This window comes from Phyllopteryx taeniolatus, chromosome 13 (assembly GCF_024500385.1).
Source record: "Phyllopteryx taeniolatus isolate TA_2022b chromosome 13, UOR_Ptae_1.2, whole genome shotgun sequence".
NCBI lineage: Eukaryota > Metazoa > Chordata > Actinopteri > Syngnathiformes > Syngnathidae > Phyllopteryx > Phyllopteryx taeniolatus.
This window is the reverse complement of record NC_084514.1, coordinates 8,791,896-8,809,969: the sequence shown is the minus strand read 5'-3', so window position 1 is coordinate 8,809,969 and position 18,074 is coordinate 8,791,896. Positions and strand designations below refer to the sequence as shown.

The following is an 18,074-nucleotide window of genomic DNA, read 5'->3' as shown; positions in this document are numbered from 1 at the left end:
AGCCTGTTTAGTGAAACACAAAGCTGATATAGTCGCAGGAAGTTATTTTAACTTATTCTGTTGTATATTTGGCAACAGGTGGATACACAAAGCTGATATAGTCGCAGGAAGTTATTTTAACTTATTCTGTTGTATATTTGGCAACAGGTGGATACACGTGTTAATTGTACCTCTGTAGTAGCATTCATTGTTATGCCTGTCACTATACGTCGCTGGCATAGATGAACAAATATACAGTTGTAGTAAAAGAATTTTCTGTGGTACACCTGATGATCTCTCACAGCACAGCGGTTGGGAATAATTGCAGTAGACTGATGTGTGGTCACTCCACAATGTATTTATGACTTAAAGTATCAGTAACTCCACTTACACTTGACAAACTATACTATCTGCAGTGATGGGAGTAACAGTTTTAAACAACGTTACTAACTGTTACTTTTGTCAATAACATATAGTCTAGGTAATTACTTTTTCAGTCATGAAGATGCTGTTACCGTTCCTCTCAAAAAGTACTAGTGAAAAAAATACGTTAAGGGCCACAGGACGTCTACCAGTTGTGGTTTAAAGTTCATACAATAATAGTTAAATAAAGTATCTATGCTGTTTAGCTGGCCCATGAAACCTGTTCAAAAATCAGAAATCTTTGAGATATTTAAAGTAATTTGCCCAAAACTGTATTAAAACTGTCGGAGGAGCAGAATTTGTACTATACGGCTTGTGCCCTCCACCCATCTGCAGTCGAGTAAATAAACTCCGCCACTATTTGCGAAAATGACTTTTTGTTCTCTTCACCCGCAGCCCCCGTTGCACTGCCCCTATGAGGAGGCAGGCCACAACGACGAGCGTTCGCTTACGGTGCGGCGCTTCCCCAACGTGGAGAACGGTCCAGGCCAGGCTGCGCGACGCCGGAGCACGCCGGAACACTGCAACAAGACCGGGAGAGCCTCGCCAGACTACCTCTCTGTCAGCGTCAGCAGCCCCGGGCTCTTGTCTCATGCCTCAGACCAAGGTAAGAACACGCTAGCTAGAACAGCCGCCATCTTGTGGCATTTTAGGGCGTTGCAGAAAGTGGGCAGAAAAACATGACTGTGTGTTTTCTCGCGAATAGGTAGGTTTCATAGAAAAAACACAGGTGAAGCCGTGAGTAGCGAACTGCGACTAGGTGGAGTTTCACTGTATTCAAAAGTCATGAAAGATTTCACTCTGTGAACTGACTATATAATACGAGTTTATATTTTTTAATTGAACTACTGAAATAAACAAATATGCTCTCCCGATATTGTAGTATATGCTATATTCTAGTTTGTTGAGGTTCACCTGTATTTGAATTTGTGCTTTGCTGTTACTTTGAATTCCAAGAAAACCTTGAAAAATTGATGTTGAAAGTGCTTCATTGGTCTTTTTTTCTTTACCAAGCTGTCAGTAAGTATGAATGCAAAGGTGAGGGAGACCTCTTAAAGATTCTCTACATGCGATTGTCCAATGATGTCCAACAACACTGATGCCTTTGCGTCATTCCCACAGACGACGACTCGGACGGAAGCGTCAATGGCGACAGTCCCAAGCCGGCGCCCCACCGGCTGTGTCGGAAGCTGAAGAAGGATTTTCCTGTACGTAGTTTTCCAACCTCTTCTACGTCAAATGAGTTTATATGGCCAAGCACGCTGAACGTTGAAGACACAGAGTGCATCCGGAAAGTATTCACAGAGCTTCACGTTTTCCACATTTCGTGTTGTGAATACTTTCCGGATGCACTTTAAGTGCATCCTTGCATTGCTGGTTTGTTGGATTGTCGGGGCTTTACTTGGAAGCTAAATCTGAGAAAATCGTCACTGTGTTCTCTTCTCTGCTTCAACGCTAGAAACCCGCCATCAATGGCTTGCCGCCCACACCCAAAGTGCTGGTGAGTGAACTGTCTGCATTCACTCTGATGCCTCTTGACCTCATAATACACTGTTAGTCGCCTCATTGTACGCTTGCAGTGTTTCAAAAGTCACTATGTTCGGGAGCTAACTTGAGTTTGAAGTCACAGTTCAGTTCACATTGGGTACACCACTAATTCCCAATCACTGTGCCACGGGGAATTATCCAGTTTCACTCAATTGGTCTGAAAAATTGTATTTACTTAATACAAATGTATATCTTTGATCATCAATCTTTGCCAGCAATGGTTAGCTAGTTTGTTCAACTAAACAGGCCAAGATTTCCCACTGAGTGAGTAAATTGAGAGAAGCTCATCATAATTTCAGTATACTTTCTGTGACTTTTTTGGGTGGTTTGCTGTGCGATTTTAATGTATAATATTGTATAGAATATACAGCTGTTCTTTTTAGCCACGACATCCGCTAGCAACTGAGTGTATGGTGTCAATGCAATGTCCAGAATGAGTTAGAGTGAATGAATGGAAGTACTTATTAATTACTAATACTAACTAATTTTATACTTATTTGATTTAAGCCCAGTCCTTGAGTCCACCTGAATTTTGTTGTATCATGTCTTGTATGATGACAATAATAATCTTGAATCTTGATCTTGAACAATCAGATTAAATTTTATTTTGCATTAGTGTATTTCAAAATTATTTTCTATTTAATAACTGTTTATTGTTAAGCAATTATTGTTGTTCATTTGGTATGGTTTAATACCAAATAACACTTAAGTTTGCGGCCATGTTGGGGTAGTCGACGTATGTGCGTGCGTCTTCCTGAAGCAAGGCACTAAATGCCAAACTGCTCTCCCATGATAATGTGATACACTACAATTTGTCTGGTACTTATTTCAAACTATGTTGCTTTTCTTGGCAGATGGGTGCTTGTTTCTCCAAAGTGTTCGACGGGTGTCCTCTGAAGATCAACTGCGCCACATCTTGGATCCATCCGGACACCAAAGGTATGATGTCCAATGTCACGCCACCACCTGCTTCATATTTTTTACACCATCCTGATACACATGTATTATACATTCCCCTCATAGACCAGTACCTGATCTTTGGGACAGAAGATGGCATCTATACGCTCAATCTGAACGAGCTGCATGAGGCCACAATGGAGCAGGTAAAGTCAACAGGAGTCAAGCCTGTTATACAATTTTTAGGCTGGATTTTACGCTGCAGGTCCAAGTGCTCAAACCCGATCTAATGCCTATACAGTGGTGCCTTTAAAGAAGAGTTTTATTCGTTCCTAGACAATACTCATAACTTAAAACAATTTTATCTCAAATCATCTTTCACCATTGGAATGAATGGAAATGCCATGCATCTGTTCCAGTTGCCACCCCCTCCCCCCCAAAAAAAAAACAAATTTAATGTGTTTTTAATGAGGGGAAAACCATACACTTTAATGTTGTACTTTATGAAAGCATAGTAATAACATAATTAAATAGAATTCATGAACTAATACAGATTCGTTACACAGCTGGCCCTCGCAGATTTAACTGAAGGTGACACCCACATTACTCTACTGGCCACCGTCTGCAATTATTTTCTTCATTTAGGCCTCTTATGTAGCATAATTAGGCTCGAATTAATGGTCTGTATATACACTTCTAATGCACTGTATTTGATTCATATTTAATGGGCTGGAGACTGACTATATGGACCATATTGAATTGTCAATACCTCCTACCCTAGTGAGGATAAGTGGTTTGGAAAACGGATGGATGAATTGCCTATGCTTTGGCTGCAATTTAGATTTACAGCGAGTGTTTTTGTTTTGTTTTGTTCATTTGTTGTTTGGGCAGACGCGCCAATCGGTGTTTTCCCAAACTGACATTGATGCAGTAAATCCCATCTGCAATTTTATGCTGCACTCGCATTGGCACTTATCCAACACGTATCAGATTTTTACCCCCATTTGGAAGATACCCGGGTTCGATATGTACATCTGTACATTAACTTATATCACAATTAAGCCACTTAAGAGCAATATAATTTCATTGTCACATGGACCATGCGGTGTAAATCCAGCCTTAGTGACCAAGTATGAGCTGAATCTCTCTGCTGTCACAATGCTACGTTGGTTATACATCGTCTTTGTTTCCTTCTAGCTGTTCCCCAGGAAGTGCACGTGGCTGTATGTTATCAACAACAACCTGATGTCTTTATCGGGTAAATGGCGATGGCCTGCGTTACCGTTCACCGTCATCAGCCACCACTGCTTTTGTCCTGCGTTATCTGGCGACACCGTCCGTCCTGAAAATAGATGTTTTTTTTTTCCCCTTTTGTGTGATCTGTGAGCCTCTCCAGAGCTGCTCACGTTTGTAAAATTTACAGAACCTTGTAGGTGTAGAATCAAACTTGCTTGGCCTCCCTTTTCTCATCTCTAACTAACTTTTAATTACTTTAGTTCGTAGATACTGTGACGCTAGATTGTGAGAAATGTGAGTTTGTCTTTATGGGTGGAACTTAGTGGCAACGTTTGATGACTCACTATAAAACGTGAATGCTAATATTGCCCAAACATTGGACCTTGACAACATCTTGAAAGTTCAGTTTTCCTTAGCAATGTGAAATTTGGTTTGAAGAGATCACTTTTCTCTACAACTCGACTCCTGGAGATTTTGTGTGATTGCTACCAAATTTGAAGCACATCGAGGAGCCGCACCAAACATCTTAAAATGTTTCAATCCAGTAAATGCTCACAGTTTGAATTGTACATGAAATTAGCCCCCCCGGATACTCTCGGTTTTGCCTATGGATTATTTTCAATTAAAAAAAAAAAAAGCAACCAAAAAAACCACTTTTTCCCCCAAAATGCTTGTGGTTTATCCCCACTTCATTTTTTAAAAGAAACTTTTAAACACAATTTTGGGGTGTTAAAAATATATTTTTTTCACTGCAATTATAATGGCCGTCAATTATCCGCAGATTTTCACTATTCACCGTCTGGCCTGGTCCCTATAAATAGCAGAGTCCACATTTTGCTTTTAACGTGTAACCAAAATATCCTCATATGGCTGAACCATTTGTGTCTGTTTGATGTGGATTATGGGATGGCAAATCATGAGATCTACTTTGGACCTGCTTGACATCTGCTCTCTTCTCCTTCCTGTCCTTTGACCACTGTCCACCCCCCTACCGCCTGGCTTCACTTGACACTCTACTAACCGGCTTCATCAGAAGGTAATGGTGCTTCACACCATCGTCACACTTGTTCCGCTGCTCACGTCTAACCTCGCTTAAATGTCTGAACTGCTGGCGCTGTTCTTTGGCGACAGCGTTACAAAAATGTCCACCATTTAAGTCTGGCGGTGGATTGTCCCACAGGGAAAAACTTCCAGCTGTACTCCCACAATCTCATCGGGCTCTTTGAGCAGCTGAAGAAACCTGGCTTGGCTGCCCAGTTCCAGACCCACCGCTTCCCGGACAAGATTCTGCCCAGGTGACAGTCGCTCAATGATGTTTGCATTATGGTCTTCCTAAAGTTACCTCACAGGCAACTTTATTTGTATGTACCAAGGAAATGTAGTTAATTTGTTTGTTACATCATGCCAATCTCCTGTCGACAGTGTTGGTAAATTCAGGTTATCCAACCCTCTTCCACTGGCCAGTGGGAATAGAAATCGTCACACAGACATTAACACATTTCTGCATACATCAAAAAAATGCATTCAAATTTAACCATATACCCAAGTTTATATATTTGTTCCCTTTAAAACACTGCCTCTACAGTTAAAGATTTTTATGATGCAGACAGTTTTAGCCTAGCACGGATGAATTGCCTCTCTACTATTTCCGATGGATAAATGCTGTTTTGAAGTAACTTGGCAATCAACTTTGGGGGTTTTTTTCTGCAAATTGGTCAGCACCTTATTGTGCTCCTTTGCCAGCTGCTGCTTGTGTGAAAAATGAGCGTACTAGCTTTAAAGTGGAAGCTTTGTCCGGCTCGGCACAACGTCATGGACTCTTTTCAGCGCGGCTGACAGAGCGCTTTTTTGTCCCCTCAGGAGGTTCGCCTTGACGACCAAGATCCCCGACACAAAGGGCTGCCACAAGTGCTGCATTGGTGAGCCCCCCCTTGCGCCGTTTGTGCTTTTATTTGTCCATCTTATTCAAATGTGCCCGGACAGCATAGGTGGAAAAAGTACTCGCACTATGTACTTAAATACAGATGCTACTCAATTTTACATTAGTAAAAGTACAGACTCTATAAAGTGTATTTTAAGTACAAAATGATTTATTTATTTTACTGTCAATTATATGGAACACTTATTTTGATTACTTGGCACATCAGAAAAAACAAAAACTCCACACAAAATAGTTTCCCTTTATATTTAACTATAAAAAAATATATCATGACACACTATCAAAACAATGTTCCATAACTTTAACGTTGGGAACTGGCTAACAAAAAAATGCTCAAAATTAGATAATAATAACTGAAACAATACACCTTACAACAACCAAATTTTTTTGCGTGCCACATTGCTGTTATGGTTTTGCTCAGTGGGCCATTATGACTGTGAAACCATATACTTGTATTATCACCTCATCATATTGTTATAGACACAACTAATGGATGCATAATTGGTTTTAAGTCAGAAGTCAATGAAAATAGTTTGCTCAACTCTTGTTCAATTAATTTAAAAAAATGGTTTAGTAGCGAACAATGGTTGCAGTATGACAAGTGAAGGAAATTTGAATTTTTTTTACTAATTTTTCACAAGTCATTACGTAGACGTACATGATATGCCTTAGCAGGCCACATCAAATGATGTGATGGGCCGGATCTGGCCTTGAGTTTGTGTTGGATTTATCTTACCCAACATTATAAAAAATAGACACAAAAGGAATGAAGACGCTGGTTTCTTTTTCTCATGAGGAGGGCGTATGGGAGATTGTTCAGATCACAGCCTCTCAACACGCTCTAACCAATCTCTCCCGTCGCTCCTGCATTTATTTGAAAATAGGAGGGTTTTTCCCAGACATAATGTTCTAAACAATAAGACACAACACAAAACATTGGACCAACACCTGTCACGTCCCCGACCACATCCGATCACGTCCTTGGTCCAGGCGCCCTTCCATCGGATGATGCTGAGTCATCTTTTCGAAGGCGAGACATCTAAAATCGTCCATAATACTAATGCAAGCTAAGCAAATAAATGATAACTTCTAGAATATATTTAACATTTCCCTCCTGTTTATCATGTATTTGCACAAATTCTCATATCATCTTACAGTCACTTCATTTCGATTTTTAATTGTAGAATCATTTTTATGAAACAAATACATTTACACTCAGAGTAAACTTGTCATACATGAATGTTGTAGTTTAAACATCGTAATCACCTGGATCAGGAAACAAATCAGGTAAAACAACATCATCATCATCATCGTCATTATTATCAACCTCCAATAAAGGATAAATCTGCTCCATACGGTTCCATGTGGGTTATGGCTGTGGTGATTAATTTACTGATTAATGCCCGAATGCATGGGATACAACAACATCCACACAATGTCAGAATGGCTGCAAAAACAGCAATTGATATCAATATTGGTGAAATTAGGGTTTTATATTTACCAAAAACGTCCATTGAGCTGTTTCACAAGGAGTGTTGATTGAGGGTCCGTAGACCATCGATGGCTCTGGTCAAGCTGCCATCTGAAGCAGTATTGTTTGTTCTCCAAACATACCGCAAACACCTCCCTCTCTTGCGAGGAGCATGTCGACAGCTATGCGGTCTTTGGAACGTCCTTGAGCTGCTCGTGCACAGCTTCCAACCCACTCTGAGTCCAATTTCCTAATCTCTGTACATTGAAGTGGATATAGTTTATCCCATCAACATTTTTATTAATCGTACACCAACAGCATATGAAGTATTCAAATCCTCCTGCAACTTGGTCAGCTAATTTGTATTGATTAGGAACCCCACGAGGAACACCATGTATGTTTTATGTTGGATAATTTTGCCTCTGCCAGGATAAATCTCTTTTTTGTCAAGTATGTCCAAAACACACAAGGAATTTGTCTCCGGTAGTTGGAGCCGCTCTAGTACAACAGACAGTCAATTTACAGAACACTTTGGAGACATAAAGACATTGACAAAAAATAATTGTGCAAAAAGATGCAGTCCTCTAGCAGCAGTTTGAATGACTAATATCGCAATAGTCCGGTGCAAAGATCATTGTGCAAAGGGCGCTGAGACTTCAAGGAGTGTATGCGGTTTAAAGTGACGAGTAGTGCGATAATCTGGGACAATGGTTGTGCAAATGTTGCAGATGCTCCTCAATCAGTGTGCAAATGGAACAATACAATCTTGTGATAATTATGCCGGAACTATGCGCAACAAAGGCCTGGGACCCATGCAAACAACACAATCTTTTCTCGCTACATTTGCTGCTTGTTCCATCAATAGTAACCAATTGTTATTTTTTCCTGAAACTCCTGTGACAACAAGGAACCAATCATCAGTAGTTATGTTGTTAACCATTAAAATTTGTCTACCTTTCTTTGAAGTTTTCAATGGCATTTTTGGTTTAACACGGTTCCTATAACACAATACTACTTGGAAGTGGGGATCTTTTCCACCAGAATAGGCCCACAAGCTCACTATCAAACACATTGGGTGACTTGTATTTCAATATTAAACTATGGGCCGTTTTGCTTATGTTAAACTTCTTTCTTTGTTCTTTTGCTGTTCTTTTTGACCAACTGGACCAATCATAACCTGTTTCACCAATAAGGTGTTTCCATTCAAAACCTATAGTTGCATACCAGTCATATCTAAATCCCCAATTCTGCCCATTCTCTTGAGCATCATTGGTGAGAGCCGCATATGGAATTATGATTAAAGCAGCTTGATTTTGGGGGCACAAAATATTAAACCGTTTTGCCGCATTTGGAGGCCATGCCCACAATTTTGATCATCAGCTGTACTCCTTTTGATACGAGTTAATGATTAAAACAATTTGTTATTGGGTTCGTCATATTGGTCCAGTTGGTAGGTGATTTTCTATCTAAAAAATGGGTTTTATCATTGAGGGTGGGACGTCCCATGTACCACAAAAACAAAACCAACATCATAGTAGCCAAAGTTGCTACGTAACAACTTATCGAATCTCATAACCAACGTGGGTGTGCCTTTCTGCTGAGTTCTCACTAAAAGGGTTGGTGTCTTTTTTCTTCACTGACCAGCAAGCGTTTTCAGAATCTACACATCTGCTCCCGCTCTGTTATCAGACTTTTGCTCACCTTCCCAATTTGAGTACTCAGCTGAAATGACTCTTACAGTGTGTTAAATGAACCCACGTGTTTCTTTCTGCTATTTTTTAGGGCTGTAAAGTGTCAATCTATCTGTGCCACCATCCCTCCGGTTGAGACGTGACACAGCATGTCTCAATATAGCAGCCCATTTGAATAGTTTTTTTTTTTTTTTTTTTTTTTTTTTTTCCTGTGCTAATGTAAATTTCATTCTGTAGTTTTGCACTTTGTTTTTCCCAATAATTGCGTTCTTGTTGTGGAATTCTCATAATGGCTATCAGTATAGATTGTACCATCTTTATTTATCATTAGTTTGCATGCCTCGATTAATGCTACTAATTCAGCAGCTTGTTCAGCCAATTCCTGTCAATCATGCTGCGTGCCTTCATCATTAAGGGTGTTAGTGTGGCTGGATTTAAGGTTGTGCATCGCTCAACAGTCAAATGTGGTTCTGATAGCAAGATGGCAATGCAAGATAAATGTCTTGCAGGTGATTTGCAATAGGAGAGCAGACACTGTATGTGGGACCTTTAGGGTGAACTGCTCTCTAGTTGAAAAATAAGCTATTGGTCTTATCACCGTATTGTTGTGTAAGTACGGAGGTCATGCAATAGCTTTTACAATCTACCATTTGAATGAATTTTTTATCATTAAATTTGGAAGGCCTAGCGCAGCACTGGAGACCAAATGTTGTTTAATGTCACAGAAGGCCTTTTCTGCCTCTGTACTCCATTAAACAGGTGATGTCATTTTAAGGTTGTTTTCATATATTAATTTTGACAATGGTGCAACAATTTCTGCATAGTTTGGAATCCATGCTGTACAATAATTTGTCAGACCTAAAAATGATTATTATGTTTCTTCGTCTGTGGTTTAGGATTTTTTAAGACTATAGCTCTCCTGTCTTCTAATATAGTCTTTCCTCCTATACTTAAATTATGGCCTAGATATTTAACTTGTCTTTTACATCATTGCAATTTATTTTTGTTAACTTTATGTCCCTCTTCTGTTAGATGATGCAGTAAGGTCAATGAATCTTTGCATGTGTCTTCATCTGTAGATGCCAGAAGACATGCGTGTTGTCATAACTTGTGAATAATTAGTTAGACTTTCACAGTAACCTTGCGGTAATCTAGTAAATGTATATATATATATATTATTTTTTTTTTTTTCTCAAATGTGAATGCAAACCAAAATTGACTGTTATTTTCTATTGGTACTGAAAAGAATGCATTAATGCATTAATGCATTAATGTCCACTACTGTAAACACAGTAGCGTCTGGTCTTAATGAATTTAACTATGTGCGTGGGTTTGGTACGCATGCTGCTCTCTGTATTACTGCAGCTCATCACATTCTTTTTTATCTTCTATTTTTGTGATAAGCTCCAAGGCTGCAGACAACAGCCTTTCCCACGTTTAACGGTGGCTTGTCTTTTATTTTTTATATAATTTGATTCCTGCAACGCGGCTATTTTTTGTGTATTTAACCAACCATTAAAGCCGTGTTCGGTTATCCCTGTCTCTAAATATAAAATTTTATCAGGATCCTGTTTCTTTTTTTCTTTTAAATTTAATTTAATGAACCTCCAACCTTTACACTGCAGTGTATTCCTGTTTTTTATTTTACTACTTCCTTTCCCCATTTGAAAGAATTTGGTTCAGTGTAATACTACCTAGGGTAGTCTAGAACACTGTTTCTTTTCAGTAGGACGGTGATTCAAATTTACTTTCTGTGGTAATTCTCACTTCAACTCTTTCGAGTGGAGAATTCTTGCCTTTGCATCCACAAAAGTCCACCGTTTACTTTCCCACTGTTTTGGTATGGAATGAAAAACCTAGTGGTTTCCCATTTCCCATTTACACTCTCATTCAAACAGTTTTCATTCACACTGGCTCGTCAGAGGACTCCGCCGTCCCATACGGAATTTAACTACGTCTGTCAACAGCTCATTAGAGGACTCCGCCATCCTATACGGAATTTAACTACGACGCCACGAAACTTTCCTAGTTTCTTTATTCTACCCGCCATTGACTAGTATCCACAGGGTTTATTAAACACGGAATTTAAGTACGTACAGGACTCCGCCGTCCTCGCGGAATTTCTGGACTCCGCCGTCCTTTTTCCTAAAAAAAATTTAAATTTAACTCACCAGTCGTCTTCAATCCTGTGGATTGTCGTCAACCTTCAGATCCCAGTTGAGGAGAACGAAGACCAGTCCCGTAAAGGGTCTTACTTGCCGTGGCCACGGTCTCTTAACTGGAAGTCGGCTCCACAACTGGAATCCTCGGGTGTGTTGACATCCGGCTCGAAGGACCAATTTAATGTTGGATTTATCTTACCCAACATTATAAAAAATAGACACAAAAGGAATGAAGACGCTGGTTTCTTTTTCTCATGAGGAGGGCGTATGGGAGATTGTTCAGATCACAGCCTCTCAACACGCTCTAACCAATCTCTCCCGTCGCTCCTGCATTTATTTGAAAATAGGAGGGTTTTTCCCAGACATAATGTTCTAAACAATAAGACACAACACAAAACATTGGACCAACACCTGTCACGTCCCCGACCACATCCGATCACGTCCTTGGTCCAGGCGCCCTTCCATCGGATGATGCTGAGTCATCTTTTCGAAGGCGAGACATCTAAAATCGTCCATAATACTAATGCAAGCTAAGCAAATAAATGATAACTTCTAGAATATATTTAACAGTTTGACACTTGTGGTTTAAATTATTGGTCCCCAAACTCCAGTCTGGGCCACTTGGGCTGGGCCGCACCGATAGACTGAGTGGAGGGTGTTTTAAAAGATTATTATTTTTTTTTTAATGGAGCAGGAGGTGGGATTGCAAAACACGGTCGCCACATACATCCCACCCCGTCTGCACAACACCCGTTGTATTTCGTATTTTATTTTGTGTCATCTGCAGCGGTTGAAAAAAAGTAGCAAGCCTATTTTATATGTAAGACGCTTATTGTTATGGAGCAACCCCTTGAGATAAGTCCTCTCTTTTTATGAAAAGATGAAATAGAGTAGAACATACAGAAATCTGTTTTCAAATGTAGGGTGTAAAAGTGAAAGGTCGTTCAGAAAAAAATACTCAAGTACACATACCAGAAAAATGTACTTATGTACCGTAACAAAGCATTTGTACTTTACAGTGAGGAACCCGTACACAGGCCACAAGTACCTATGTGGAGCGCTGCAGTCTGGCATTGTCCTCCTGCAGTGGTATGAGCCCATGCAGAGATTTATGCTCATCAAGGTGAGTAGCACGTCATGTGAAATCCCCTGCACGACCCATCAACCTTAACACTCGTGTCGTGTGTGTCCCACGTTCTGGCAGCACTTTGACTTCCCACTTCCCAGCCCGCTGAAGGTGTTCGAGATGCTGGTGGTGCCTGAACAGGAGTACCCACTTCTGTGCGTTGCCATCAGCCAGGGCGACGAGCCTGGCCAGGTGGTGCGCTTCGAGACCATCAACCTCAACTCCTGCTCTTCCTGGTTCACTGAAATGGGAGCCAGTAAGTACTTCATACTAAACTTATGTTTAGGGATCAAGCAGGACTTTTCCTTCTCCTCTAGTGACTTTTTTTTCCCCTAAAAAAGTGAGTAGCTCGTTTAAGAGAATGATGCAGTTTCCAACGTAGCGATTTTAATGCTATATTTAGTGACTTTTTCCATTCCTCTTGTGACTTTTTCCAAAAAGTTAGTTATGACAAATCTAACAACTTTTTCCGTTTAACTTTTTAATGGTCGTTAATACCGCATTAGCTTAATTTGTCCTGCCTCTGTACAAAAGTGATGCAGCATTTCCACCGTAGTGACTGATGCTAATTTTAGCACCTTTTCTAACCCTTCAAGCAACTGTTTTTGTCCTGCTCCTTGAAGAGCGCGACATCGTGTTTCCAACCTAGTGAATTTAATGCTAGATTTTGTGATTTCTTTTTTTTTTGTTTTTTTTTTTGACCCCTCTGGCGACTTTTTCCCAAAAATTTGTCATGACAGAGCTTCCAACTTTTTTTGTTACAAATTCTCAACTCATATCAAATTTATTTTTTAGAGCACTTGAACAACAGTAGACCACAGCTGTAAGAAACTACTGTAAATAAAACTATTTTTGCAATTAAAACATACAAGAACTCCCTTTAGATTGGTATTTAACTTACAGGCGGTACAGGTTTTTTTTTCTCTCTCTACATGTGTGAAGCTGTCAGTAGATGAGAGAGAGAGGAGCAAAGCTTGAATGTAGCCCTTTAGTTTTTGAGCCTTGTGAATATTGTTAGTTTGAAATCTTACTATTGCACTTTGTTAAAATTGCCTTTAATATGTTTGTGGGACGTAAGGTCATTTTTCTTTGTTTTTGTTTACATATGTATTTTTTTTTTCTATTCAAAATATTGTTGCTGTGCCTTAAGCTTTACGGCTTTAGGTGTGTATTTGTGATTTTGTTTTGTTTTACATTTCTTGTACTAATTGTGATAATACCACTAATTGTGATATTTTTGGCCATAATACTTCCACCCGAAATTCCCACACTATTTCTACTCGCAGGTAATCAGCAGGTGGACGCCATCCATGTCACGCAGCTGGAAAGAGACACCGTGTTGGTGTGTTTGGACCGTAAGTGGATCCTGTTGTCGTCATTCTGTTTAGAGTCTAAAACTGGATCATTTTTATTTTGTTTTTTTTCCGCACAGAAAACTTGAAGATCGTTAACCTTCAGGGCAAATTAAAGTCCAACAAGAAGCTGGCGTCTGAGCTCAGTTTTGACTTCGGCATCGGATCAGTTGGTAAGATTTTACTTGTTGCTGCTTTTTTCACTGCATGTAAAGCAGGGTGCACTACACAGAAGCATCTTAATTAAAGGTCTGCTTCCATCACTGTTTTTCTATCTGATTTTGATCATCATTGATATCCTTTTATCGTGTTTGTATGATAATTTGGGATAATGCCGAAACTCTCCTTTTTCAAGCTATTCAAGCTGTTTTTTTTCCACCTGGCATTTCAGACGGTTGGTTTTCTGGTTATTGTGCGACGTGTAAATGAGCTTTGCTCTGATTGGATCACTAATCTTGCCCAATTTAAATGCAAAAACAGCTTGGCTCTGATTTGTCCACATCGTGGTGTCTTTGCACACCCAATAGCACAGAATAATTGGACAGGATAATCTTTGAGACATTTGATGATAGATAATAATAATAGAGTGGAAAGTCCTCGTATTTGGCCTGATTGTCAGTAAGTGTGTACCCTGCTTGACTGTCAGTTTGAGTCTTCTTTCTGTTTGACCAAGTCAGAATCCGTGTCTTTTTTCGTTCCTTTAGTGTGCCTGCAGGACAGTGTTCTGGCCTTCTGGAAGCACGGCATGCAGGGCAAGAGCTTCAAATCGAACGAGGTAAAAACAACCTGACAGAGTTGCTCACGTCCCTCTAGGTCGGGTGGGCACAGACGGCCCACTCTGTGCTCTCTTACCCACCGAGCTTTTTCATCATCGAGAGTGCTACCTTTTTTAGCTCCTGACCATCCAAAAATCAATTGTATTTTGTAACTATAGGGGAAGTCTTGGAGCTGCAATTATCCATGACTTCTGCTTTTAAATTCTAATCCCTGCATGCAGCAAATGTGTCGCTAGTTGTGTTTTTTGTTTTGTCTTTTAAATGTTTACACATCGGCGTACAGGTGAGACGGGTGACTTTGTGTGCGTGACAGGTAATGAACACAACAGGGAGCGGCTTTAAATAATTCAGCTTTTGTTCGGGTATGATTCCTCCATGGGTGAGCAACTCCTCGATGGGAGTTTGTTCCGCCGGCCACCTCCGTCAACACCAGAGAACCGGATCACATATCTCTCCCTGTGCAAGCCGAGCGCTTAACACCTGGCTGGTGTCGCCCGCCCGCCCGTTCCGCCTGGCGTCAGCCGGCCAGCTTTCATGTCGACGTCTTTTACACACACAGTGTCGGGCTACATGGTGTGTACACGCAGACGGAGCATTCTATAGAGACTCACAACGGGAATCTGTTAGAACAAGGCCCAAGCCCCACTTACTGTTGGCTGTCGTATTTTGTTGAAAATTTATAACCTCTACTTGTACAAAATAGTACTGTAATTTCTCCTGTTGAAAATGCATTTTTTTCCCCTCAAAATTTCATTGAAAATCTAGGCTGCGTATTATACATAGGTAGAAGGAAAATTTTAAGTTGTCACATTCTATAGTCTTAAACCGTTACCTAGGGGTTGTGAAAACGTTGTACTTTCATTCCAATACATTATGTAATGTCTGTTACAAATTTATACTTAACACTGTAGCAAAATCTTCACCGCTAACTGAGAATTATGACTGAAGTTGGAAAAGTGTGGGTGTTGAAACAACTATACAACCAACCATGTGGTGTCCGCTCGGTTTTAAAAACATATTAAAAGGTGCTAAATAAAAATTGCAAAAATTAATGGCACTAAGTTATTTAAAATGAAATTTGAACTTTTCCCCCAATTTGTTTTCCAATTGCGTTGAAAGATTTCTCAACTTGATGTCAGTTTGTTGTAAAGAAGTAATAAAATGTATCTGATACCCCGAAATGCTCCCCGGGCGCTTCAGCTGCCCCCTGCTCCAGTGTGTTCCACTAACATGTGTATGTGTTCACTATGATGGGTAAAATGCAGAGAACAAGTTTCGTGTGCATGCATGCATGTTCATGACAATAAAAGGTGATTCTTCTTCTTCTCCTTCTTCTAAATGTAACTCTGTGTTCATTCACAGGTGACGCAGGAGATCTGTGACCCGAGCAGAGTTTTCCGCCTCCTGGGATCCGACAGGTTGGTACTGGCCTCCGTCTTTGTCGACCCGTGCCAGCTCCCTCTGAATGTGCCTTCGTGCCTCCTATGTAATTTCATGAGGAAGAGTGGACTGTACTTTACCAGCTCGCCTTCATACCATCTGAAGGTGTACCCTATGATAGCTTTAGGCTGATCACGCGTACGAAATTGTTGTGTGGCCTTGAAGTGCTTTCAGCACAACAGGGCACGAGAAGTGAGTTACGGGTGTTCAACTTTACATCCCTGTCCCAACTTTCCGCTATTCCCTTCACACAGACGTCCTAGTGTCCCCAAGTCTAACGCAATCTCCGAAGGCAGTAAATTGAAGAAGGTTTTGAGGTTTTTCAGTGCGGAAAGGGATCTTCTGATACTACCTCAGAAGGTGGAAGGTTTCCGGGTCGACTTCATCCCCCATTCCGCTCGATGCCTTTCACGCAGAACAGCGACGGAGGAAAAAGACGGCTCTGAGGGGTGGAAAGGGGTTTCTGGTACTGCCTTAGAAGGTCGAAAACTGCCAGGTTGACTTTTATACCCCCATTTTGTCTAGGGAAAAGTGACATAGTGAAAGTCAGGCTTTGGTGGGCAGTGTGAAAAGGGGTTTCTGATACTACCTCGGGAGGTGGAAAATTTCTGGGTTAACTTCCTTCCTTTCAAACAAAACTGCAACTCAAGGGGAAATGGCCAGCTTTGATTTGGCAGCGGCGTACAAAATAGTAGTCGGAAAGTGACAATTGCTTAAAACACAACTGGGTGGGACGAGCGTTACCCCTGTCCCGATGTTGTTCCACCGTGATACTCGGATACTACTTCCGAGGAAACTTGCGGGTCCACTTCAACCTCTGTCAACTATTTCAGGCGCTTAATTGCACTGAAAAAAATGACATTCTCAAAACAAGTAAACAAATATTAAAATCAAGAAACAAAAATCTGGACAGGATTAAAATAAGGTATTGTATATTTAAACATCTTTTTTTGTCTTGCTTAAAAATTTAATTCATTTTAATAAAGTCAAAACTGTCTTAAAATAAGTACAGTAAGATGTTTTCACCAGAAGTAAGATAAATTCACAAGGTAAGATTTTGTCTTTGCGCTGTATGCTCTGTAAGTTCTTGGGACCTGGTTCCTTGTTAGTGGCTGTGTTCGACTGGGTTCCACTCTTTGTGTTCTAACCATTTTATTTATTTATTTTATTTATTTTCCCCCCCTCCCGTCAGAGTGGTGGTTCTGGAGAGCCGGCCCACAGACAACCCGACGGCGCTGAGCAACCTCTACATCCTGGCGGGTCACGAGAACAGTTACTGATCCACCAGGTGGAACCAGAGTAGCATTTAGTTTTGGGTTCTTTTGACAGAGGAGGAACTTTCTGTCGCCACACGTTCTGTTTTCGTTGACAGGCTGCTCAGCTCTTTGGACTCACAAGGAGCCGGTGAGGAACGTCCAAACGCAACAGAAGTTCACAAATAAGAACTTTTTTATATATATATGTATCCTGTACATTTTACATCCGCTTATTTGTGGGTATCATAAGTGCCATTAAAAGCTGGTGATTATCTTTTTGGGAGACTTTAAGCGCCCCGAGGCTGGCTCGGAGCATCTGCAGTCCGACTCGAGACACAAACACCTGAGCCACATGCGGGTTATTTAAGCAATATTTATTATTATCATTAATATTAACCTCTGGTATGTCGGACTACCTAATAACCAGCAGCCTTCCGAGCAGCTTTTGGGTGCTTCTTGCATTGTAACATAGTCACATCCATCCTTTTTACACCTTGAACGTAATGTACAAATGTGTGTTCCCCCCCCCCCTCTCCTTTTAATCTTTTATAGACATATAACGACTTATTTGCACCGTGTAAGCACTTTTGTACATTTTTCCTTGTTTTTGTAATTTAAAACCAGAACATGAGGGACGACGCACGCTTCTGTTGACATCTTTGCATTCCCTTTGCAAAATGTTTTAACCTATGCTGTTTTTTTTAATAAAAAAAAGAGCTGTTGTTAACATGGTCTGTGTGCGTGTGTTTGGATCTTGAAACCTGTCACAACAAAAAGA

The 18,074-nt window shown here is 40.5% G+C and overlaps 1 protein-coding gene across 7 annotated transcripts in view; it reads left to right on the top strand.

Annotated features, from left to right (window-relative positions):
- Positions 1–18,023, top strand: part of map4k5 (mitogen-activated protein kinase kinase kinase kinase 5) — a 41,979-nt gene extending 23,956 nt beyond the window's left edge. For all 7 annotated transcript variants that reach the window (XM_061796082.1, XM_061796079.1, XM_061796080.1 and 4 more), the window contains 15 exons: positions 799–1,009; positions 1,525–1,610; positions 1,862–1,903; positions 2,805–2,889; positions 2,974–3,053; positions 4,045–4,105; positions 5,264–5,378; positions 5,944–6,002; positions 12,366–12,469; positions 12,551–12,728; positions 13,759–13,827; positions 13,905–13,997; positions 14,529–14,599; positions 15,963–16,018; positions 17,233–18,023. In XM_061796082.1, coding sequence (XP_061652066.1) covers positions 799–1,009; positions 1,525–1,610; positions 1,862–1,903; positions 2,805–2,889; positions 2,974–3,053; positions 4,045–4,105; positions 5,264–5,378; positions 5,944–6,002; positions 12,366–12,469; positions 12,551–12,728; positions 13,759–13,827; positions 13,905–13,997; positions 14,529–14,599; positions 15,963–16,018; positions 17,233–17,320 — 1,398 coding nt within the window. In that variant the 3' untranslated portion in view covers positions 17,321–18,023. The remainder of the gene's footprint in view (positions 1–798; positions 1,010–1,524; positions 1,611–1,861; positions 1,904–2,804; positions 2,890–2,973; positions 3,054–4,044; positions 4,106–5,263; positions 5,379–5,943; positions 6,003–12,365; positions 12,470–12,550; positions 12,729–13,758; positions 13,828–13,904; positions 13,998–14,528; positions 14,600–15,962; positions 16,019–17,232) is intronic.
- The last annotated feature ends 51 nt before the right edge of the window (positions 18,024–18,074 follow it).